Source organism: Carcharodon carcharias, chromosome 16 (assembly GCF_017639515.1).
Source record: "Carcharodon carcharias isolate sCarCar2 chromosome 16, sCarCar2.pri, whole genome shotgun sequence".
Taxonomy (NCBI): domain Eukaryota; kingdom Metazoa; phylum Chordata; class Chondrichthyes; order Lamniformes; family Lamnidae; genus Carcharodon; species Carcharodon carcharias.
Genome location: NC_054482.1, coordinates 49,596,001 through 49,621,607, shown reverse-complemented (window position 1 = coordinate 49,621,607; position 25,607 = coordinate 49,596,001). Strand labels below are relative to the sequence as shown.

At 42.9% G+C, this 25,607-nt stretch overlaps 1 protein-coding gene across 1 annotated transcript; it reads right to left on the bottom strand.

Moving 5' to 3' along the window:
- Positions 1-550: 550 nt before the first annotated feature.
- On the bottom strand, positions 551-24,134 carry pdcb (phosducin b). The gene is made up of 4 exons (XM_041207809.1): positions 24,048-24,134; positions 5,883-5,982; positions 4,358-4,515; positions 551-1,078 (listed from the first exon to the last, which is right to left on the bottom strand). Exons 1-4 carry the CDS (start codon positions 24,132-24,134, stop codon positions 551-553), a joined length of 873 nt encoding a protein of 290 aa, XP_041063743.1.
- Positions 24,135-25,607: the final 1,473 nt, after the last annotated feature.

The window sequence follows — 25,607 nt, the reverse complement described above, 5'->3', positions numbered from 1 at the left end:
CCAGGACAAAAGAGCGAACTGTCCACTAGATTTTTCTTGCTTTTTTGCCAGTATATTTTAAAGGTTTTATAGCGAAATTTTAGTAGGAGTGGAGCTGAACTATTAGTCCAGATTTATCTACAAACATCTACCTATAGCTATGTATCCATGCTCTTGATGGCCAGGAAAAGTATTCCATGCCATGACACACCTAAGCGTTAGCAGAACTACAGTATCTTCCCACAGTATGCTGTGAAGGTTAAGCGTAGCAACAATATTTAAGACTCGATGTTCAACTGACGATATTCTTTTTTTCCCTTTATGAGGAGAATGAAAAGTGCATGCAGTATAAGTTAGTACCACTAGCACTACACGTTTGTAAATCTAAATATGAAATTTACAAGTGAGATATAGAGGCAAAAACTTGGTAGCATGCAAATAGCTGTTTCATTGTCCTCATTACATAATATTGAAACCCCAGAATACGATCAGTTGAGATCAGAGAGTGCTTAAGATTAATTTTTCCCCTATGAAACTATGAAATCTGAGTTGGGCTTTACTGTTCTGAGATTTATTCAATATCTACATCGCTACCATCACTGGCGTTTTCACAAGCAGTGAATTCCCTTTCTGGCAAAAGGCCATATTCATTTAGGAAGGATTCAACATCCACCGCAAAAAATTCTTCACCCAGCTGCTCAGTGATGTGTATGAAGTTGCCGATCAGCTCGCCCGCCTTGTACACCAATAATGCTGGGAGGACATGATCAGCGAAGCGGTCACTAGCCCCGGTGTTGGAGGCCTTTATTTTACAGAACTTGACCAAGGGGTACTCCAAAGCAAGGCATGTTAAGCAATTAATCAGAGAATCGCAGCCCTTCACTCCATCTTCGTAAATGTTCACCACCAAGGTGGTTTTTTTCAATTCTTTTTCAATCACTTCCAAAAATTGCTCGCCGTTCTCTAGATCATAGACCACTCCAAAATGAGGCCCGAAGCTCAGCTGTTGATGCATTTCCTTCATGCACTGCTTGCGGTATTTACGAAGGCAGGCCTCATCTTCCTTGCCCTGGATCATTTCGTATTCCTGCACACTCATCTGTATTTTGTGGTTAGAAAAAAATGGTTTTAAGGTTTGCAATTAGAACGTTAATTTATTGTGGGAAGATCAAGCATGTGTTCTTATTCATTTATTCTGAATTCCTTTTAAGGATTCTGTTCTTCAAGAACAAAAGTTGGATAAAATAATGTTTCTAACTTTAAGATTTGACTTGATCTATTAAAGAACGTGTTACGTGTTATTTCAGAATTTTCCCTTAGCACAGTGTGCAGAATTGTAAACTTATATCGTAACATTGTACATTGTTGAGCAGCACCACTATGTCAGTCACCACTTTGAAAAGGTGGACATGGACATTATGATTATTTCTGGCTTGTTAGTTATTGGTTTTTCCCTAATGTTAGTGCTGTGACTGTTTTTGCATTAGTTTCTGTGTTAATGAAAATTATAGCAGTGCTGTGATTATATCACGCCAATGTATAAAGGAAATTCGGACATTATCCTTGATACTATCCACCATAAACAAGGCACAGGTCAGGAGTGTGATGCAATACTCTCCACTTGCCTGGATGAGTGTAGCTCCAACAACAATCAAGAAGCTCAACACCATCCAGGACAAAGCAGCCTGCATGATTGGCATCCATCTTCTAACTTAAACATCCACGCCCTCCACAACCAGTGCACTTGACAAAGGCAATTAGGGATGGGCAACAAATACTGGCCTTGCCTGTGATGCCCACACCCCATGAAAGCGATAAAATGAAAATCTTTGAAGGATGTTTCATTTTCAGAGCTTTCTTAGTGCTCAGAATTGAGGGCTATTCTTTGCCGATTTTCTCTTCCTGACTCTGGATAAAGAGGCAGAAGTGAATTGATAAATATATGTATCAAAATTCAATTATCAAGAACATACTCTGTTGTTATAATCTGCTGGCCGTGAAATGTTTTTTGTATGAATGGATAACTGTGGTGGGAGAGAGAACCTGAGAAACTGAATTGTACAAATGCCTCAATTTACGTGAGCTTGTGAGACCAGATTTCACAATGATGGGAACCAGATAGTCAGCTCTAACATTTGACATTTGGCAACCCAACATGTACTTTGATCACCTAGGTTACTCCAAATGCTAACCTAACCAATTGGCAGTTCACATGCTGATGAGCGTAACAGGCTTTAGTTAGTGGGTAAACACCAGAGAAAAATTAGAACCGAAATTTATAATCAGAAAGAGTGAAATGAGCCACAATTCTAGGGGTAGAGTTTCTATTTTGGGCCCAATTGGTGAATTGGGTACAAAATTGCCCCCAAAGTTGTATCCATTTTGAAAAGTATTTTTTGCTTTGGGGTTCCACTCCAATTCATTAGCATTTCCAATGATTGCAAATCTGCCATGAACCAGCACAATCAGGCAGTGATTTAAAACATAATTTTAAAAAAATAATTTTTCCTTTAAACAGAACTCCTTGAAATACTTAAAATGGCAACTTGGTGCAATTTGGTTATTACAACTGAAAGTGTGTTTATCACAAAAAAATAAGCATTTTTAGTCAGTGTTAATCTACCACCTGTGAGTAACTCCATTTTAAGGCACTGAAAATGCTTTTTAAAAAATATACAGTGCCATATGCTAGTTATATTAGGGCACAACAGTCAGTTTCTTAGTAAATTAGAAGAAATTATATTCAAAATCTTTTAAAACATTCTAATTAGTTTCCCTTACACCCAAAAGAATCAGCTTAATTTTTAGAACCTCCTCAAATGAGCGCAGTTAGCGAAAACTCCCAATGATGATTAATTCATCCTGGGCACATGGAGAGTTACCTGGACAGGGTCTTTGCCCAGTGCAATGCTTTTTAAAACCAGCACAAAAGATCATGGAAAGTTGATTTGCATTGAACACAATCTTTTGTGCTGGTTATACCAATTTCAGTTGACTATCATTGAGAAAACCAGCACAACCTTGTGGAAACTTCAGGCCACAGTGTTTATCTTTAGGTGGGAGATGCATGAAATTAAGTTCAATTTTTAGTGTGAAATGAACAAGTTTACTCCAGATGAATTGCTCTTGTTTGTCTAGCTTTATTACACTGGTACTATTTTATTTGCTGATGCCTTGCTATTAAATCAAAACTCAAAAATAAAACTGTATTACCTAGAATATACAGCACAAAAACAGGTCATTTGACCCAAACAGCCTGTACTGGTGTTCATTCTCCACACTGGCCTCCTCCCGTGTTCTATCTGTCTCCCCTCTCCCTTTCAGTACATCTTTCTATTCTTCTTTTTGATCATGTATTCATCTAATCTCCTTTATATTCCATGATAAATAGATTTAATAATTTCTTTTTACTTTCCCAATTTTTTTTAGCTTCTCCCCTAAGTTCTTCATGTTCCCTTTTGTCCTCCTCTCCTTTAGTAATTAAGTACTTTGTACATCCTTTTTGCTTTAGATTCAGTATTCTCTTTCATTTTTTATTCATCCAAGTTCACATAACTAGCTGGATTTTTTTGGCTTTTAGTGGAAATACATTTCTCTAGAATGCTCAAAGGTTTCCCACTGTTCTTTTATCTCTTTGTTTTTCAAAATTTTCTTCCAGTCTATCTTCTTTAGTTTCCTCCTCTTTTCATCATTATATGCTCTTTTCCAATCTATTAGCTTAATCTTTATCCCACATTGTCAGTCTCGATCCTAATCTTAAATCTTACTATGTTGTGATCACTATTACCAAGATATTCCCCTATTCTTACCTCTCCCAGTTGTTCTGGTTCAATACAAGATCTTACGGTAATTCTTTTCTTGTTGAGTCTCTTAAGTACTGAGTAAAAAAGGAGCCCTGTCTACACTGTAAAAATTGGATGATTTCTTCTTTTGCTGCTTCTTCCTTCTTTATTGGGGTGGTTGAAATTTCCCATGGTTATTATTTTGTGCCTATTTTTTACCTCTTGGATTTTCCTACATATTTCTTCCTTTGAATTCCCTTCCACTATTTAGTGGTCTATAGATATTCCTCTGGGTGTGATGGATCCCTTCTTATCCTTTAACTCAATCCATATGGATTCTGTTAGTGTTATGTTACTGTTAGTTACATCCTTTTTGCAACTTTCAGTGGCACAGCTCCTCCACTTCCCCTTCTTCCTCCCCTAAATGTGTTGCAGCCTGCAATATTTAGTTGCTAATCTTTTCTCTATGCAGCCATGTTTCAGTCATCCTGCCTATCCATATCCTTTCCACAAATTATTGACTCCAGTTTATCTGTTTGGATTTAAATACTGTGTACATTGCTGTACAAACAATTGTCTTGCCTGTTTTAGCTTACCTTACGACTGAATTTCTCATTTGTGCCTTTGTCTTTACTGGGAGATCGGTATGGTGATGACAGTTGCCTAAGGAGTTGCCTTTTGTTTGAAGGAGTGGTTTCTTGGTCCTCACTCTCCAGCTTAAACTTTCTCCAGTCATTTATTACCCCTTTTGGACCTGGAAGCACAATTATTGGTTGTAATGCTGCTCTTTCTATCCATGTGGATAGAACAGATCGGCTAAATTATATAACTCCAACAAAAAATTACATAGGATTTTACAGCCCAGAAACAGGCCTTATGAACCAGTAAGTTTATGCTAATGTTTAGGCTCCACATGTTCATCCTGTCACTTTACTTCAGCTCAACCTTTCAACATATTTTGCTATTTCTTTCTCTTGAACTTTTCTAAATATGTTCATTTGTTTTGTTTTAATCTGGTGCATTTGTATTGATCTTGAATATCGATTATGTAAATCTTTTGTGCAGGACACCGCCAAAGGTTGAAGAGAGCAAGAATGAAAGTGAGATCAAGAAGTAAAGAGTTGGTGAAACTTGAAAGCTTGAGTATTAAAACCTGTAGATGCAGGGTGTCCAAACTATAGCCTGCAGGGCCACATGCTATCTTCTTGTCCTGTTAATCCAGTCTGCAAAGCCTCTGTAACTCGGTCCCTTTTTGCACTTGCACTTTTTTTGTCAATTGCTCCCTAGGTTTCAGCAAAAGATCAGAAGTCAAAGCTGCTTCTGATTGGTGGATAATCCCTGAATCTGAAGACCAAAGTTTGCTACTATTGACAGCTTGAGTTAGCTGTAAATTAACATAATTTTAAATCACTCAATAATACATAATTAAGCGATCAGCAAAAATAAAACAGTTTGAACATACGCCGTAGATTGTTAGAAGGAGAAAAAGACTCAGGGGCTAAGGAATGCCACTATTTCAAGGTCCTGGGTAAAAAAACAACTTTTCGATTAATACTAGTATAAACATCTAGTTAGCAATGGAACTTTGGTTATGATCTAATATCATATAAAAGCCTTTATGTTTTGCGCTTATAGCATGTTGGTTTATTTTCACATTCTTTAGATTTATGCCCATTTCAAATTTCTGATACTTATTCTTTAAAAAAACAAAGGAGGTCATGTGAGAGTGCTTGATAAACAATAAACTGATGTTACCTTCATTCGTCCCCTGGGCACACGATGAATCTAGGTGAGTGAAAACATATTCTGGAACGTAAGAAATCTATGACTTACATACCCGAGTAGCCAGAAACATGGAAACCAAAAATTATCTTAAGTAAAAAAGTGTAAAGAAATCCCTTAAAATGTAACGTGCTTTCCCTAACTCCCTCCTTAGCTATCCTGAAACTAACCATAAGGAAATATGGAAGTCTAATTTTGCCAGTGATTTGCGCTTCCCTCCCTCAGGGGAACACTTTGCCCTAGTATACATAAGGAGTTCTAGGGCCTCAATACACTTCTTGATCACTCTTTGGCATGATCTGTTAGTACACCAGCGTGCAGCACAATCAGTTTGATTACCTGTGTTTATAGCTGACATTTCAAGATTTGAATCAGATTCCACATCTTCATCCCAGCTTTGTCCACGCTCCATTCTGGATAGGTATGTAGTGAAATGTACCTGAAAATGTGATAACAGGAAAATAAGATGAGGTTTGGAATTTTAAAACAGAAATTACGTGTATGTGGGTGCAGTGTGGAAGATTGCAAATGATTACTTAAGGCAGTGAATTTTACGTGGTGGGTGTGTATTCCTCTCCTACCCCCACACTCCAATGGAAAAATTAGTAGGCACCGTGCCAACTTTAAATCTGGCTGTTCTGCAATGATAATCTGCTGGGGGCAACCTCAATGAAGTAAGAATGGAACTTCTGCGCTTCAGGGACAGGAAGCCCCCCCAAGAGCTGCCGGCCAATCTGAATAGCTGGCAGCTCTTTTAGCCCCAGCAGCTCCAGGACGCAGAAGTGGCCACTACTGAGACTGCAAGAAGTCCCGAGAAGAATGAAAGATTGATACTGGACTACAAAATGGGGGTACCATCTTGGGCAGGTGCCCCATGGGCACAGGAGACCCCCAAAGGAGATTCATCCCCTTCCTACCCACCTTTCTCCTCACAATGAAACCTGTTGGGCTACCTGCTTTCCTCAGCCACATGTATTATTGTGGCAGAGGTGGAATAAGGTCCTTACGTGGCCATTAGTTGTCCACGTAAGATCCTCAATAGGCCTGAATAGGTCCTCTGGAAGGCTGCCTGCTGCCTTTCCCCCCGCCCCTGTAATTTGGGGGACAAGTCAGGGATGGGTGTGATGGAGTTGGGCTGCCCATCCACTTTATTTTACTTGCCCCCTGCCTTCAAGTGTATTTGAGGTTGAGGGAGGGCATGAAATTCACCCCATGGTTGCCTTATACATTCCAGATATTGTTTGTGATTTAATGCTGTTGTTTGAACCTAAAAATATTTTATTTTTATCATGCATCACAGAAAGTGGATGTCTTTAATAGTAGTTTTGGAATCCCAATTCAGAGCATTGTGGGCCAGAATCCCCAAGATTAATTTGATCTTCACCACCATCATTTATGAAGATTTTCTAGTTCTTGGGCTGGCCTGAGATGGAACAATGTTTGGCAATACGATACAGGGAAGTGAGAAAAACTAAAAGAGCTAGCTCTGCCCTGCAGGCCTGCGCATGCAGAACTTCTACAGCTTAGACAATCTTAGAATTTCAATGGAAGGATTAAATGTGGTATTTGGAGCAGAATAAAGAACTTTACATCCTTTACTTCACTAATGTGTTTCACAGAAGGGAACCTGCCATTTCCACCAGTTCGGGCCTACACATGACTCTAGTCCCACATAGTACAGTTGATCCTTCATGTCCTCTGACATGGTCAACAAGCCATTCGGTTGTACAATCACTCTGAATTCAAGGAGGAGGCCTATTAACATCACCTCAGCATAACTAGGGACAAGCAATAAATGTGGTCTTGGCAATAATTTTTATATCCTGAAAATTAATTTCAAAAATGGAAATAGTGAGTAAAGTCTTAATTTCAAAATTGGACGCAGGAAAAGCTTCTACAATTACAAATGGAGCTTAGGAGAAACAAGAAAGAAAATTTCAAAAGAGCAATGACCATAGTAGGTCTATAAAGCAAACTACCATATTTTTGGGAGAGTTAGTATGGGCTGAATTTTGCCGTTGGTGAACAGGGGGCGGGGCCCTCTTGCCGACGCATAAAATGATGCAGGATGCTGTCGGGTGGAACCCCTGATGTCATCCCGGCCCATTTAAATTTTCAGGAAGGCGGGGATGCGGCAAAATCAGCTGTGCGCCCGCCGACCTGTCAATGGCCAATTGAGGCTATTGACAAGATCAGTTATACAATTAAAGGACCTGCCTGTTCAACCTTATGGTTGGTGGGCAGGCCAGGAGCCCCGGCGTGCAATAGAAAAAACATGAAACCTCATCCACCGGCGGTATGAGGTTTCATGTCAGGTTTTTTAAAGTTTAATAAACATATAAATTATGAACATGTCCCATCTCATGTGACATTACCACATGAGGGGGACATGTTAGGAAATTTTTTTCTTCTATTTTTCATATTTTTAAAAGTGTAAGCGATCTCCCTGAGCCAGCACTTTTGGGGAACACCACCCCCCTCCCCACCCCCCAACCTGCACAGGAAGCGCATAGCGCTTCCTGCCAGATGTCATGCTGGGCAGGCCTTAATTGGCCCACCCATGTAAAATGGCAGCAGGGCCTGCTTCTCTGGCGGGGATCGGCTCCCCACCCACAGGAGATTGGTTCAGGCCCACCCAGAAGGCAGAAAATTCTGCCCTATATGTTTGGCCCTTTTTGTCACTGATAAGCACAGCAAACATTTGCAATATACTTAGTAGAATTACATAAAACTTACTGCAGAGAAACAGGCCATTTGGTCTATACTAGTGTTTTATGTTCCACGCAAGCCTCATCTCACCTTACTTCATCTAAGCCTATCAACATAATTTTCTACTACTTTTTCCCTTGTTTTACTAGTTTCCCCTTAAATATCCCTGTGCTATTCCCTGTAGTAGCAAGTTCCACATTCTAACCGTTTTTCTCAGTGAAGAAATATCTCCTGAATTATCTACTTGATTTATTAGTGACCATCTTATATTTATCACTCTATTTTTAGATTGCGCCAAACATTTTCTGTATGTTAACCTCATCAAACCATTTCTTAATGTTGAAGAGCTTTGCCAAGGCACCCCACAGCTTTCTCCTTTCTGGAGAAAAGAGTCCCAGCCTTTATTGATTGATCAGTTACTCCATGCACTGTCCAAAGTAACAGTGAGCCATGTGGACAGGAAGCTTCCAGTTTCAATTCCTGTTCTGTGCAAGTGTAATTACTCAATAGAACCTTAGTTGATTCCCCCAAACATTCCCAAGCCAGGATCCCAATGCCTTATCTATATCCAGTCATTCCTGCTGGAAAGCTCACTTGCATTGATGCCAGTTAAAGGCAGAGTTGGCCTTTGTTGCGATTCTCTCCATGGGCAAAGATTTGCCATCTTATCTCATAGAATGACCATTTGGGCAAGGTACCAGAGGTAGTCTACTGCCTAAAACTAACTTAGTGGATGCATGAGAATTTGCGTGTGGAATAAACATTTTACATTGCTTCATATTTGCTTGCTTTTGACAGACTATAAAATGTGTAATCAACATCTCTTGGCAATTTAAGCAAAAAATCTTGAGGCTATTTTGGTGTATTTCATGGATGTATAAATGGATATGCAACTTGGATCAGAACACGTTTTTAATTCATTCATGGCTGGCTAGGCCAGCATTTATTGTCCATCCCTAATTGTTCATGTTCAAAGGGCAGTTAAGAGTCAACCACATTGCTGTGCGTGGATCTGGAGTCACATGTAGGACAGCAGATTTCCTTCATTAAAGGACCTTAGTGAACCAGATGGGTTTTTACAACAATAGCTTCATGGTCATCATTAGACTTTTAATTCTAGATATTTTATTGAATTCAAATCCACCATCTGCCAGTGATGGGATTCAAACCCAGGTCCCCAGAGCATTACCGTGGGTTTCTGGATTACTAGCCCAGTGACAAGACTACTATGCCATCGCCTCCTCTAATGTGACATGTGACTCCAGACCCACAGCAATGTAGTTGGCTCTTAACTAATCTCTGAAATGGCCTAGCAAGCCACTCAGTTGAAGGGCAATTAGGGTTGGGCAACAAAAGCTGGCCTTAACAGAGTGCCAACATCCCATGAAACAATAAATTTTTAAAAATAGCCTTGTCAAGGGATTTATATAATAACATGATGATGAAAAGTCATAACCAAACTCTGGATCAATTCTGTTCCACAGGTAAACGAGACTATACGGTGGCCTGTATCTTAATATCCATTGCTATTAGTAGCTCAAGCAGAATCCCACACTATTAGGATAGATTATTTTATGCTACTGCCTCAGCAAAAAGTATGCTGGAAAATTACTCGTTGACATCAGGTCAGGTCATTCAGTTATCTATTATCCTGGTATTAGGATAGATAGGCTTATACTAGTCAGGTTGTTGTCTTCAATGCTGCCAGAATGTGTGTCACGCAAATTTACTTTTGCGTACTAAAGCTTATAAGGATTTTGCAGCTTATGGTGTTGGCTCCAGAGTGAATGCACTGAATGCCAGTGGCACCTGAATGTCATGCCATCTGCAGTATTGTTGCCAGTGCATGGTGTTATAACATGTGCTTTTCCTATGAATTCAGTGAGTTCACAAACTTGGTCAGTCAATCAAAGGGAACAGATGAATTAGGAGCAGGAGTAGGCCATTCCGCCCTTTGAGCCTGCTCTGCCATTCAAGAAGATCATGGCTGATCTGAATGTAACCTCAACTCCACATTCCCACCCACCCCTGATAACCTTTCACCCTCTTGCTTATCACCAATCTATCTAGCCCTGCCTTAAAAATACTCAAAGGCTCTGCTTCCACTGCCTTTTGAGGAAGAGAGTTCAAAGGACTCAAGACCCTCTGCGAGAAAAAATCTCTCCTTATCTCTGTCCTAAATGGGTGACCCCTTATTTTTAAATAGCGACCTCTAATTCTAGATTCCCCCATACGAGGAAATATCCTCTCCACATCAACCCTTCAAGACCCCTCAGGATCTTATATATTTCAATCAGGTCACCTCCTACTTTTCTAAGCTCCAACGGATACAAGCCTAGCCTGTCCCATGTTAGGAAATAGAGATAGTTTAAATAAATTATATTTGTATTTGTGGGTGCTAGGAATGAAATTTAGCCTTAAAGTTTGAGTTTGATTTGTATTTCTATATCTTTGTTAAGAAAGGTCAAATGGAGTGTTAGTTTCACTTTAAAAAGTTGCTTGCATCTCTAATGAGTTTTACAACCCCGAAAGAGAAAGTAAACATATGAGGGTGAAAGAATTGGACTGTTGCCTAGCAACAGGAGTCCAGAGAAACAGGTCCTTCCCAGCCACACGCAGGAGAGAAACAGCAGATGTTTTGGAAGCTGTTTGAGTGCAGTTGGTTCTGAAAGTTGCTGCCAGAAGAGACTGGAGCAAAGGGGACAGATAGCCAATCCCAAGCTAAAGAAAAACCCCAAAAATCCAGGGGAGTGGAAGAGGGAAATTTCAAAGACCCACTAGCCAAAGGAAGGATAGGAACCCGGAAAAAGGTCCTGTTAAGTGAAGTTAAGAGTGAGGGGCAGAGTGAAAAGCTCCAAGCCTCAGATTTAAAGAGACAATAGCTGCAGAAAGCAGACTTAAAGTGAGAATAGCTTGCAAGAGGCAAGAAGGTTCAAAGAGACAACTGAGGGCCTGTAACTGTTTGCAATGGGCATGTGAAGCAGTGGTGTACTGTTGACGACTGAGTCAGAGAGACAGAGTACGTGGAAGACAGCTTGAATGCATGTGGTGACCCAGGAAACCCTGGAGGTGAACTCTTGCGGAAGGCGTCTGAGAGAAAGCGTCAGTTTGGGAGAAGATTCCAAGGTGAGGTCTTGGAGAGTTGAGAATGGAAACCCTCATGTGAAAGAGGGAATTCAGTGAGACTGGTTGGCTCACAGTGTGATAAGCGTTTGGGGGGAGCTGAGGAGAGATCCATAGCATCTAGTTGAGGTGGCATCTGTTACTTGATTTCAGATTGTGGAATGTCTGACCACAGGTGCCATAGATTTACATGTACTGTGTATTTACTGTGTACATTAGAGTATAAGATAGCTTTTGTAACTCATGTTATCCTTACAAACCTGCAGAGGTATAGTTGTGGGTGAAAGAGTATTGTAATATAGTTCATCTTTCTTGTTGAATAAATGTTTTATTCTTTTGTTAAAAGTTCATCAGCTGACCCCTGTACTCTCCATGTATCTAAACAAAAGTTCGGATCTATCAAGTTGGGTTCCACTCTGGTATCAGGCTTGTCCAGGGGTAACCTCAGCTGGGATCGTAACATTCAACCTTTTCTCATAAGACTACCCACCCAATCCAGGTTTTAGTTTAGCAAACCTTCTCTGAACTGCTTCCAATCCATTTACATCCTTCCTTAAATAAGGAGACCAGTACTGTACATAATACTCCAGATACAGAGGTACCAACGAAAGAGGATGCAATACTTGATCTCCTATTAGGGAACCAGACAGGTCAGGTGACAGAAGTACATGTAGCGAACATTTTGGATCCAGTGACCACAATGTCATTAGTTTTAAGTTATTTTATGGATAAGGATAGGTCTGGTCCTCGAGTTGAGATTCTAAATTGGAGAAAGGCCAATTTTGTGGAAATGAGAAAGGATCTAGGAAGAGTAGATTGGGATAAGTTGTTTTCTGGCAAGGATGTGTTCAGTAAGTGTAAGGCATTCAAAGGCGAGATTTTGAGAGCGCAGAGTTTGCAGGTTCCTGTAAGGATTAAAGGCAAAGTTAACATGCATAGGGGAACCTTGGTTTTCAAGGGATATTGGTGATCTGGTTTAGAAGAGAGAACGAATGAGCTACTTGTAGAGTATAGAAAATGTAAGAAAATACTAAAGAAGGAAATCAGGAAGGCAAAAAGAAGACATGAGGTTGCTTTGGCAGATAATGTGAAGGTAAACCTGAAGGGTTTCCACAAGTATATTAAAAGTAAAAGGATAGTAAGGGACACAATTGGTCCCCTTGAAGATCAGATTGGTCGTCTATGTGTGGAGCCTCACGAGATGGGGGAGATCTTAAACAGTTTTTTTGCATCAGTATTTACTCAGAAAACTGGCATAGTGTATAAGGAAGGAAAGGAAACAAGCAGTAGTGTCCTGGAACATATAGAGATTAAAGAGGTGGAGGTGTTGCTGCCTTACAGTGAATAAGATTAGATAAATCCCCCGGGCCTGACATGATATTCCCTCGGACCTTGAGGGAGACTAGTGTAGAAATTGCAGGGGCCCTGGCAGAAATACTTAAAATGTCCTTAGCCACGGGTGAGGTGCCGGAGGATTGGAGGGTAGCTCATGTTGTTCCGTTGTTTAAAAAAGGCTCCAAAAATAAACCAGGTAATTACAGGCCAGTGAGCCTGACGTCAGTAGTAGGTAAATTATTGGAAGGTGTTCTGAGAGATTGGATATATAATTATTTGGACAGCCAAGGGCTGATTAAGGATAGTCAGCATGGCTTTGTGCGTGGTAGGTCATGGTTAACAAACCTTGTAGAGTTTTTCGAGGAGGTTACCAAGAAAGTAGATGAAGGAAAGGCTGTGGATGTTGTCTACGTGGACTTTAGTAAGGCCTTTGACAAGGTCCCACATGGAAGGTTAGTTCAGAAGGTTCAGACACTTGGTATCCATGGAGAGGTTGTAAACTGGATTTGAAATTGGCTGTGTGGGAGAAGACAGAGAGTGGCAGTGGATGATTGCTTCTCAGACTGGAGGTCTGTGACTAGTGGTGTGCCTCAGGGATCTGTGCTGGGACCATTGTTGTTTGTCGTCTATATCAATGATTTGGATGATAATGTGGTAAATTGGATCAGTAAGTTTGCTGATGACACTAAGATTGGAGGCGTTGTGGACAGCGAGGAAGGCTTTCAAAGCCAGAATATGGCAGATGGAATTTAATGCAGAAAAGTGTGAGGTGTTGCATTTTGGAAGGACAAACCAAGGTAGGACATACAAAGTAAATGGTAGGGCACTGAGGAGTGTGGAGGAACAAAGGGATCTGGGAGTTCGGATACATAATTCCCTGAAAGTGGCGTCACAGGTAGACAGATACTGAAGCAGTCCATGTCCAAATGCAGCAAGACCAGAACAATATCCAGGCTTAGGCTGACAACTAACATTCGCACCATGCAAGTACCAGACAATGGTCATCTCCAACGAGAGAGAATCCAACCATCGCCCCTTGACATTCAATGGCATTACCATCACTGAATCCCCCATTATCAACATCCTGGAGGTTACTACTGACCAAAAACTGATCTGGACTAGCCATATAAATACTGTGGCTATAGAGAGGTCAGAGGCTAGGAATATTATGTTGATTAATTCACCCCCTGACTCCCAAAAGGCTGTCCACCATCTACAAGGCACAAGTCAGGAGTGTGATGCAATACTCTCCACTTGCCTGGATGAGTGCAGCTCCAACAACACTCAAGAAGCTTGACACCATCCAGGATAATGCAGCCCACTTGATTGGCATCCCATTCTCAAACATTCACTCTCTCCACCAATGACGCACAGAAGCAACAGTGTGTACTATCTACAAGATGCACTGCAGGAACTCACCAAGCCTCCTTAGACTGCTTCTTCCAAACCCATGACCACTACCATCTAGAAGGACAAGGACAGCAAACAAACCATCTGCAAGTTCCCCTCCAAGCCACTCACCACCCTGACTTGGAAATATATTTCCATTCCTTCACTGTTGCTGGGTCAAAATCCTGGAACTCCCTCCCTAACAGCATTGTGGGTGTACCTACACATGCACTGCAGCGGTTCAAGAGGGCAGCTCACCACCAACTTCTCAAGGGCAATTAGGGATGGACAATAAATGTTGGCCTAGCTAGCGTCACCTATATCCCATCAATGAGTTAAAAAATACTGCCAACGACTGGTGAGATTATAATCTCAACCAGCCTGTTAAAGGTCTCACTTTATACCACCATGTATGCATTCCTCCAAAGCAGGTTTGGGCACATACAAGTGCCACTATCACTAAAGTTATCTTTTTTTGCTAATCTGAGAGCAAGCATTAGACAGGAGTATAACTCTGGTTTGCATACAATAATACCAATTTGGGACAGATTAGAAAACATACAAAAACTAGCAACAGTGGTCAGACATGGAATGCTTTTTCTAAAATAATTATTGAGACAGACTATAACTTTATTTAAAAGGGACTTGGATAAGTATTTGAACATGAAGACTTAAAAAAGGAGGCAGGGAAATGTATTGGGCAAATGCAGTTGAAGAGCTAGTATTGACATTGGCCTTCTGTGCTGTTATTTCTACAAGTGATTGTGTAGTTTTGTGATCCACAAATAACACTGAACTCTACTGTCAAGTTATTTATGCTCAAGGCATAGTTTAATTCACTGAGTTTGTTTATTCCAGCCACACATTTTACAAAAGGAATAATGCATTTGTGTGCACCTGCAGTTTACTTTTGTAAAGTCTTATTCATGAATCATTGAATTACAATTTAGAGATAAGCTATTTAATCTGTTCATCAGATGTATATTTCAATGAACTAATGCCACCCATTATAACAATCATGAGTCAAATTTAAGTTAAAGTGTTGTGTAATGTCATGGAGGCTGCCATTGAAATGAAAACTGCATTGCTTGTTCAAAGTGCTTCCCCAAGCTGGGGTCACAGCCTCAGAATAAAGAATTGGTCATTTTTTCATTCAAAGGGTTGTGAATCTTTGGGATTCCCAACCTCAGAGTGCTATGGATGCTCAGTTGTTGAGTATATTCAAGAAAGCAATAGATTTTTTGCTAAGGGAATTAAGCTATATGGGGATCATGCAGGAAGGTGGAGTTCAATGAGGAAGCAGGGTCAAAGGCCTAATGGCCTACTCCAGCTTCTATTTCTTACCTTCTTATATATTAGTCACCTATAAGCAAGCAGTAATTTGAATTTAAAATAATTTAAGGAAAGCATTTCTGAGCATGTCACTTGTCTCCAAATTCAGAAAAAAAAACCCTAAGGAAGATGAATGATAAGTGTATTTAGGAGTCTTTTAAAATTGGAGGGGAGACAACAAAATGTGGAAGGGGGTGGTGGTGGTGTATGGGGAGCAGTCTCCAGAGAGAGTCTGGTTTTCCGTATCTAATTGCACTTGAATGAATGACTTGTTAGGCCATTTCAAAGGGCAGTTAAGAGTCAATCACATTATTATGGGTCTCGAGTCACATGTAGGCCAAACCAGATTAGAATAGCAGATTTTCTTCCCTAAAGTGAATCAGAATTTATGACAATCAATGATTATTTCTATTACCGTTACTGAGACTAGCTTTCAATTGCAGATTTTATTTATTGAATTTAAATTCCTCCAGCTGCTATGGTGGGATTTAAACCCATGACTTTAGCACATTATCCTTGGCCACTGGAACACTAGCACAGTTACATTACAACTACTCCACCATCTCACTATTTCCTCTGATATTACTTTGCAACTGCAGGAGGACTAATGTTTAGCGGAGTGAAGTGACTGTGCTGGAAGAGATATGGCTGGTGTCTGGATTACAGGTGCCAAAGGAGGTGCAGTGGAGTCGAATGGTCAACCATGCCAAATGTACATGATGGGCCTCACACTGGCCCCACACTCTCCTTTCACCCCGCCCTAGTTATTGTGCTGACAGAGTTTGATGTGCAGTTCAATTTATGGTTGTCATGGAAATGAACAAAGACTGACTAGGAGTAAAAGTTATTAATTGGGGACGGGCCAGTTTAATCAGCTGTGATGTGATTTAGCAAAATTGAACTGAGATGAGCATGGGGAAAGACAGAGGGCCAGATTTTTTCCATGATGGAAGCTCTCTCCTCTTCATCATGGGGAAAATGTCTGAAAATTTTAAGACCCCACCCCAAACACAGCAGGGAGCAGGACTGACTGGAGTCAGACCAGGATTTGCGCATGCACAGTTTATGGGGGCAGCTGCCCATTTAAATGACCAGCTGCCTCCACTGAAGCGGGATTTTGGTAGGCCAGGAGTGTGAAACCCAGTGTGTGCAAATTATACCAGGTAAGAACTGCTTTGAACTTGGTAAATTTGTTTGTATAGCCAAGGTAACCCTTTGGATATGGTCCTGGGACACCTTTGGGAGAGGTCAGGAACCCTTTGAGGTTGTTGCATAAACTCATTGCAACTATCAAAGAACTGACAAAGCTGTCAAGGAACTGTAAAAGCTGTCTAGGAACTGTCAAAGAACTGTCAAAGCTGTCAAGGAACTGTCATAACTGTCAGACCAGTCAAAGCTGTCAATAAACTGTCAAAGCTGTCAAGGAACTATCAGAACTGTCAAATCTGTCAAGGAGCTGTCAAAGGATACTAGGTGAGTTGGCAAGAAGGGGGTATTGGGAAAAGGGTGATGAGTAGAGGTCATGGGTGGCATGAATTGGTACTAAGTTGGCATGGGGCTATATAGGGCCATGGGAATGTGGGGGGAAAGGGGGTATTAGAGGCCATAGTGGGTGGGTAGAGGGGCAGAGGGGTTATGAGGGGACTTGGGAGTGGGTAGAGAAGCATGGGTTGGCATAGAGGGTATGAGGGGCCATAGGGTGGTGGGGGACATTAGGTGACATAGGTTGGCATGGATGGGGGGTATGGTGAGAGGGTTGAGGGATGAGGCTGGAGGGCTGTTTTTTGTTTTATTGTTTTTTAAATTTGAATCAACAAAGTGCCAGAGCATTGAGGCCGGCCTTCTGCCCAGCCTATCTCCACACCTGACAGCTTCGCACTCATTCTGGGAATGGCGGGCCTGAATTTTAATCCAGCCTGCCATGCCAGAACCAAAATCCCAACTGCAGGCTGCCATTTTTAAAGGTTGAGTTCGCAGAGCTGGTATCTCCCATCTCTGTGCACCGACCTGGGAGTGAAACCTGTGCCAGAGTTTCAGATTTCCACTACCGTTTTGATGGAAAACAATCTTTTTACTTATGCTTCTAACAGGCGTAGCTCTAATTTTAAGACCAGCCCCACCAGAGGAATTCAGAATCCCTTTATCATTTCAACACAATCTTCTAAACTCAAGAATACCAGCAACCTGTCCTCACAATGTAACCCTTTTAGTCCTGGTATTGATGAATCTCTACTGCACCACGTTGAAATGCCAATATATATTTCCTGATGTGCAGAAATTGAATTGCAAAATTGAAGGCAGTATTCCAGGTGGGGTCTGACCAAGGCTCAATCCAACCAAAGTATCACTTCTTCAGTTTTTTATTTCAGTACCTTTGAGATAAAGACAAATATTCCATTAGCCTTTTAGATTATTTTTGAACCTGTCTGCTAGCTCTCAACTCCTATTCCAACACACTCCTGGTTGGTCTTCTAAATTCTACCCCCTGTAAACTTGAGGCCATCCAATACCCTGCTGCCCATGTCTTAACTCACATCAATTCCTCTTTTCCCATCACCCCAATGCTCGATGACTTACATTGGCTCCCAGTCAAGCAACATCTTGATTTTAAAATCCTCATCCTTGTTTTCAAGTCCCTCCATGGCCTTGTTCCTCCCGATCTCTGTAATCTCCTCCAACCCCACTACCTCTATGATATCTGCACTCTTCTAATTCTGGCCTCTTATGCTTTCCCAATTACATTGGTGGTCATGCCTTCAGTTGCCAAGGCCAAAGCCCTGGAATTCCCCCCGCCCTGCCCCCACCTCTCTGCCTCTCTACTTTATTTCTCTCCTTTCAGACACTCCTTAAAACTTACCTCTTCGACCCAGCTTTTGGTCACCTGACCTAATATCTCCTTATGTGGCTCGGTCTCTTACTTAGTTTTATAATGCTCCAGCGAAGTGCCTTGAGGTGTTTCATTACTTTAAATGTGCTATCTAAATATAAGTTGTTGTTTTAGTGCTTTGTGTGCATGGATACTTGAATCCCTTTGCTCCTGCACAGCTTCTAATGTCTAACTGTTAGGAGCATTTTCCAATTTGCCTTTCTCTGAACCAAATTGGATGACCTCACGCCTTCCTACATTGAACTCCATCTGCTGTAGTTTTGCCCATTTGTGTATATTGTCTCCCCTTGTAACTTCCTGCTCTCATCTATACAATTTACTATGCTTTCTAACTTAGTGCCATCTGGAAACTTGGATATACTCGGTATAAAGAAGAATGTGTTCTGCCATTTTAATTTTCATGGACCTCCTGATTTGAAGGCGTCCTTGGCACCTTCACACATTCGTCATGCATGTGCAGTTTTCCCTGTCAGTTGGGTTATTAGTGATTAATAATCCGCAGTACACAAACCATATAGAATATGCCATTAAGTAATTGACTATAGGTTTCTTAACAGCCCATATATGGGTAAGTGCCCTCTGCAGTTGTGTCACCAAATATAGCCTTTAAATTTACTTTTCACCATTTTGAACCTGTGTTCTCTTGTCCTGCTGTCTTTCTGTATCTGGAACTATTGTTCATGGCTTTATTTTCCATACCTTGTTAAACAACATAAGTTCAGGAATGAAGCGCAGAAACATCCCAGATTTACACGAATTGTGGTAGCAGGCTGGAAAAAGTAAGTTTTACCTGCCGGCTGCAATGGCAGCGTTTCACACTATATTGCCCCCTTCTTGGCGTGTGCTGCCTCATAAATGATGCATTCCTGGGAAACACGCTGGGTCACTCGTGGGACAGACTCTGAGTTGCCTGCCCATCCATCACCTCAGGCCTTCAGTAAACTGGGCACTGTATTGAAAAGTCGGCCCTGTACAGAGCTAGCACCCTTCAAGGGATAGGAAGCCACTGGGAAGAAACATGCTGCCCCCAAATTTAACGATGCCTCCCTCGAGTGCTTACAGGACACAGTGAGGTCCGCTGTGAAGTCGTCTATTCCCGCTGTGGGTAAAGATCAGCAAGCAAGGTCACCAATACAGCATGGGAGGTGGTGGCAGTGGTGGTCAGTGCCCTGCATAAGAGGACAGCCATCCAGTGCAGGAAGAGGATGAATGGTCTCATCTGTTCCACCAGGGTAAGTCACTCTTCTCATCACTGCCAACTCACACACACACAAACCCATCACACAGCTACAGGGATCTCACAGCTCAAGGGGCACATCACTAACTCTCACACACACCCTCACATCTCCATCAGACTCATATCCTCTGGAGCTCATGTCCTCATCCTGGCCATGGCTCCGCTCACCACACAAACATTCCACACAGTGCCATGTGCCCTGCTCACACTCTGTCTGTTTTCATGCAGGAGAATCTGGTTGACAATAGCAGAGAGAGGTCCCAGACCAGGGGGTGGAGTGGCCCACATTAGACCCCTCACTCAGTTTGAGGAGTGTGCCATTGCACTGACTGATAAGGACATGGACTGTGCCTGTGGCAATGGTGAGGTCGGAGGCAAACACCCATATGAGGACCCTGCACCACATCAACCCTCTCTCAATGCAACTCAATGCTCTCTGTCCTGCTTTTGAATCTGCTGCCCATGCACCTCTAGCCAAGAGGACACCTCCTCCATTGAAGAGCTGGAAATAAGCAGCCTGGAAGACCCATCACAGTGCTTACCCACAGCCCCCATCAGCACAAAGACACACATCTCAGTGGGACCTGGATATAGAGCAGGTTTACAATCTGGTGGTCAGCGCACGGACATGTGACCACAGCAGGAAGAGGCAGGTTCAGCCGAGCTCACCAGCACTCAGAGGACTGCTGGGGAAGAGGCATCTGTGGGGTCTGAGTCACATGATTAACCCCTGGACTCGGCCTTCCAACTCATCCTGGAGAGTCATCAGAAGGTGGGGGAACATCACGCAGAGCTGTTGGAAGCCCTCAACAGAGTGGCACATGAGTTGGAGGAGTGCATCCACCTGCTGTCTGATGAAGTGGTGCCCACATGTGCGAACATTGAGGTCTCCAAGGAGAGGATGCAGAAATGCACGCTGACCTGCACTCCATAGCAGTAATCAAGGGCAAGTTCCTGCAGTGGCAACACGAGAGGGAAACAAAGCACCTCAACATCCCTCCAGGTGCTCCTTCCCCTCAACGAGCCAGGCTGGGGCCCTCGGGCACCCAATGGGAGGAGGAGCAGCAGCTGGACACCCCTGGGTCATCCATTCAGGAGCCTCAGAATCTGTCCTCTCCCTCTGAGTCCCCTTTGCCTGTGACTCTCTCAACCTCATCCTCTATCACTGCAGAGGGATCAGCTGGCCCACAGGAGGACAGCCAAAGCAAGCTGGGGCCCTCAGGGCTTCAGCTCCCCAGAGGACCTATGCCAAAGTCATCAGAGACAACAGGGCAACCATTGCACAGGCTGTCTCCACCCCTGCTGCGGATGTCAGGGCAGCGCCTAGAAGAAATGGTAGGCTTAGAAAAGTTAAGAACTTCTGATCACAACTGGTTATATGAGTGAACACATTTTATCACTTTATAATCCGAAAATATATTCACTTTCACTGAGTAATGTGTAATGGTATCTTTCAGCTTCATTTACAAGCTTGTGAGTCCTCCCCCTGCATCCCCCACCCACCAAATGCACGCAGCCAGACCACAAGTGATTCTGGAGAGAGAAGTGTGTGTGTGACAGGGTCTTTCTGAGCCTCGTGCAAGCATTCGCCCACGCACGCGGAGTCTTCCTCCATCACACTCACCTCAATGTCCCGGGAATTTTCAATGCTGCCTGCTGGGGTTCTCTTTCAGTTGTCCATCTGAGCTGACCTGCATCTCCATCCATCCACTTATCACACTCCCATGAAGCACCTGTGCAGTCCAACATTAGGCTCCGCTCACTTTCGATTTGAGAAAAATGGTAGTCGTCACATTTCTGCTCAGCTCCCCAATCCTTTCCCCTCCCCCGGTCACCCATGTCCTTTCTCCCAACACTGTCAACACCCCTGGCATCACCTTTCACCTCCCCACTGTCACCTACCAACCACAACCCTTTTCTTTCCAGGATGTCCAGGTGAACATGCACATTCCTTATGTTCCTAAGAATTCCACCCCCATCGACACAGACCTCCCCAATTTCCTCCTTCCTACCCCCTGGGTCTCTGTCTGCCTCCAAGACCACATCAACCACCCTTGCCGTCCCTTCTACTGCTACCATAGGACCCTCACCCTCCCACCCTTCCGGCTCACTCTGCCCCACCTCATACTCTCCATTCCCTCCTACCACGCCCACCCTCAGTTCACTCCCCAGGAGGCAGTCTTTGACTCCGTGGAACCTTCCCTTGCATGTTCACCTGGACATCCCCCCTTACTTCCTCCTCCACTCTTACTCCTTCCTCCCCTTGGACTCCTTCCCCCCCATGCCACCGCCCCCCCCCCCCCCCCCCCCCCCCCCTCCAACCCTGCTCAATCTCCTTCCTCTCCCTGGACTCCTTCTGCCCCTCCAGACTCCTTCCCCCTTCCCAAACACCTTCCTCTCCTCAGACTCCTCCCCTCTAAACTCCTTCTCCCTTCTGAACTCCTTCCCTTACACCTTCCACCCTGCTTACATCTTCCTTCCCAGGCACCGCATTCTCCCCTGATACACCGTCCTCCCTGCATATTCCCACCCCCTTCCAACCTCACTCCCCGACACCTTCATTCCCCCCTCACAACCTCATCCTGCCCCCTTCCTCTCCCAGTCAAGCCTACACCTTCCTCTCCCATCACAACCCCGCCCCCCCCCGCCCCCGGTACACCTTCCTCTCCCATTCACAGCTGGACCTTCCTGTCTCCCACCCTCATCTCAATCATCTCTAGCAGCCCATGTCTGAGACCCTGAAATCCCGAAGCAGATTCCAGACATCAGTGGAGACCTCCCATCTTCCGTGAGCTGCTTCACAGCAGATCCATGACCATGAGAATTGACTCATGATCATGAGAATCCACCCAGCATGCATTGCACATGTTCCTCCAGGGTCCGGTGGCTGTAGGGATCCAGCATGCTCTGCTTCTGGATGTCCACCATCTGAGCAAGGCCCTAAGGGTAAGTCCCGACTTCTGCTTCATGTCACACTTGTCAAGACATGTTCTGGGCTGGTGTGTTTTCCTGCTGACGTGGGTGGTAGATTTTATGTGGGGAGATGATTCTGGTGAGCAGGCAAGATGATGAGATGCAAATTCATTGAAATTAGGTTCCTGATGTTGGATGGCAGGAAAGGCGCCGGGCTTTGACGAGTGGAGTGGACGATCGCAAACTGATTTCATGATGGCGTAAAACCGATTTTTGGTCGGCTCGCCATGTTGTCTATTCACTCCCACCATGACTCCCGATGCCAATGGGGGCAGGAAATTCCGGCTGAAAGACCTGCTTCAGTGTGGATACACGTTTTTTGAGTTTTCTTTCACTATATATTTTAGAAAATCAATTAATAATCAACACTATTCAGAAAAGTTAAGATAACTTTGATTGATAGCAAGTATTCTAAGACCATTAAGAATAATAGTGAATGGGGAGATAGACAGAGAACAGGAAAGAGGGAGACATAAAAAGGCAAGAGAGAAGAAAAGAGAGAGCAGGAGGAAGAGAGTCAAAACAAGACTGACAAAACAGAGTTCAGAAGGAAAATGGTGAAGAGAGAAAACAAGAGTGAGAAAAGCAGTAAAAGAAGAGAAAGAAAAATGAAAGAGGACAAGGGGGTCACAAAATACAAGAAGAGGCACCAAATAAAATCCTGAGCTAACAAAGAGAAGTCAAATTGGAGTAAAAGGAGAGTCAAAGAGAGGGAGTAAGGAAAAAGGTAAACGAGTGAGAGAAAGGAAACAGACACACAGGCCCAAAGTGGATTCACAGAGAGACAGGTGTCACTGGAGCCTAATATCATATCAAAAAGTGTTGGAAATACTGAGCAGGTCAGGGAGCATCATTGGAGAGAGAGATGGAGCTATGGGAGTTTTATGCCCTTTCTCATGGCTGTTTGGAGGAGGGGAGGACATTAATAAGGTGGGAGTGTGACATACAAGCACTCTGCCACCTTTCCTCCTCCGCCAAAATTAAGTTCAGGGTGGGAAGGCCTGTGGTCACAATTCAAGTTCTTGTGGTCCCTCATTCAAAGGCACACAATGTCTTATACAGGGATCTGGCATCAGGAAGTGGGGGTGGGCAGCTGAGAGCTACCTCCCTGTCTGTGCTGCTGACCCCTTTCCACCTCTCCCATCACTCAGTCCACAAAACCCCTCTGCCTGTGATATCTTTGCAGAATGGAAAAGAGACTGTACAGCACATGAAGTTCAAAAGTACCCAACTGAAAACTAGTATATTCTGGTTTGACTATATATATAAAATATATATATATTATATATCATAGGCTTGTGCATGTGTACATACATACATATATATATATAGACATGGCCACAAGAGGACATTATTACACTCCTCCCTCCTTAATGAAAATATTACGCAAAAGCTAAAATTTCATACCTATCTTGTTTTTTATTTGCAAATCCAACTTAACTACTGGTTTCCTATTTCTAAAAGGACACCTCCTTTGTTGATCCAAACTTCCAGAACTTGGAGAAGGACCTTGACTCACCTTGGTCTGACTCAGAGGAGACGTTTTCTCCAACAAAGACTGATTTTCCTCTTGACATTCAATTGAACTTTCCACTTCATCACACATGTCTGTCTGACCCTGACTTGGATTTGGACTCATTTCAGGCACAATTTGTGTTGGAGTAACTATTGGATAACTATATAACTACTCATATCCCAACTATCTAACTCATCAGGCTGATTTGATTCTTCCCAGCTCTTTCCTGCCAGATGTCACTGTGTGTCATTTTACACGTCGGCAAGCGGCCCCGCCCCCGCTCACCGATGGGAAAATTCTACCAATACCATCAGCTGTGACTGGCAACTCATTTACATGTGAAAGAAAGATACATCTTCCCTACTGGCTCTACCTCTCAAGGGAATGATAATCTAAATGTCACATCGGCATTACAAGGATCTTCTGATCGCCTGTATTTAATGTCGTATTGATAAGCAGATAAAATCAAAACCCATCTCTGCATTCAGGCTACAGCTAATTTGGCTACTGGAGATTTTGGATTCAAAATAGCCATCAGTGGCTTACAATCAGTTTTGATCGCAAAACCCATGACCAAACAAGTAGTTTTGAAATCTTCTTACTCCAAAAATCAAAGACAATGTTTCACTTTCTATCTGAGCATCATTTCGCTCACTGGAGCAGAGGGCACATGAGGCTGATGCAATTGATCTCTCCTCACCAATATTCAACACATGAGCAATCACAGCACATTGTAATGCACAAGCATTGTACCATCTACCAATTTACTTTTATACAATTGGAATGGTTTGTCACACCTTTGTCCAATTTCAACCTTCCTTGAAAGTTCGTTCAGTGGTTGCAATGAGGTTGCCAAATTTGGTATGAATTGAATTTGGTATGAACTTAGTATAAAATTTGGTCAAAGGTTATCAGGGGGTAGGGGGAACGTGGGTTTGAGGCCAAAATCAGATCAGCCATGATCATAATGAATGGCGGAGCAGGCTCAAACGGCCAAATGGCCTACCCCTGCTCCTAATTCATATGTTCATATGTAATTTACTGTAGTAATTCACTAAGCCTAAAATGGATCTGAGCTCAGAGATATTCTGAGGGTGCGGCACATTTCTTATTGCCTGAACCTTACTTTTGGTAGGATGATAACCAACCTGTGTCTACCCTGTGACCCAAATACTACACAGAATTTTGAAACATTTCACATTTGTGTGCCTTCAGCTGAACTCCATGATTTTTTAAACATGGAGCATCTTATGCAGCCTGTCATCATGGTTCTGCCTGTTGGAGCTGAAATAAGTATGTCAGTCAAATAGCACACCGCTCCCTGAATTCCTTGCAAAATTTGGTTCATCACCCCGGGAAAATTCCGAGGGTTGAAGAAACACAAATGGCAGCCTATGGAACTGAAAAAGACCCATGGATGTAACAATAGGCAAATATGACTTAGATTCATCATTTAACTCAAGTTGCAGATAAGCGTTTGTCAGATCTAACTTTGAAAATATCTGCCTTCCTGACAACATTGTGAACAGACAACCCACGTTTGGCAAAGTATTGAGACATCCA

Coding starts and splice junctions, on each gene's coding strand:
- pdcb (XM_041207809.1), bottom strand. CDS start 24,134: ATGTGTGATGAAGTGGAAAGTTCAATTGAATGTCAAGAGGAAAATCAG. Junction 4,516..5,882: donor AATGTCAGCTATAAACACAG/GTAATCAAACTG, acceptor TTGTGCTTCCAG/GTCCAAAAGGGGTAATAAAT. Junction 1,079..4,357: donor ATGAGAAATTCAGTCGTAAG/GTAAGCTAAAAC, acceptor CACAAAATACAG/ATGAGTGTGCAGGAATACGA.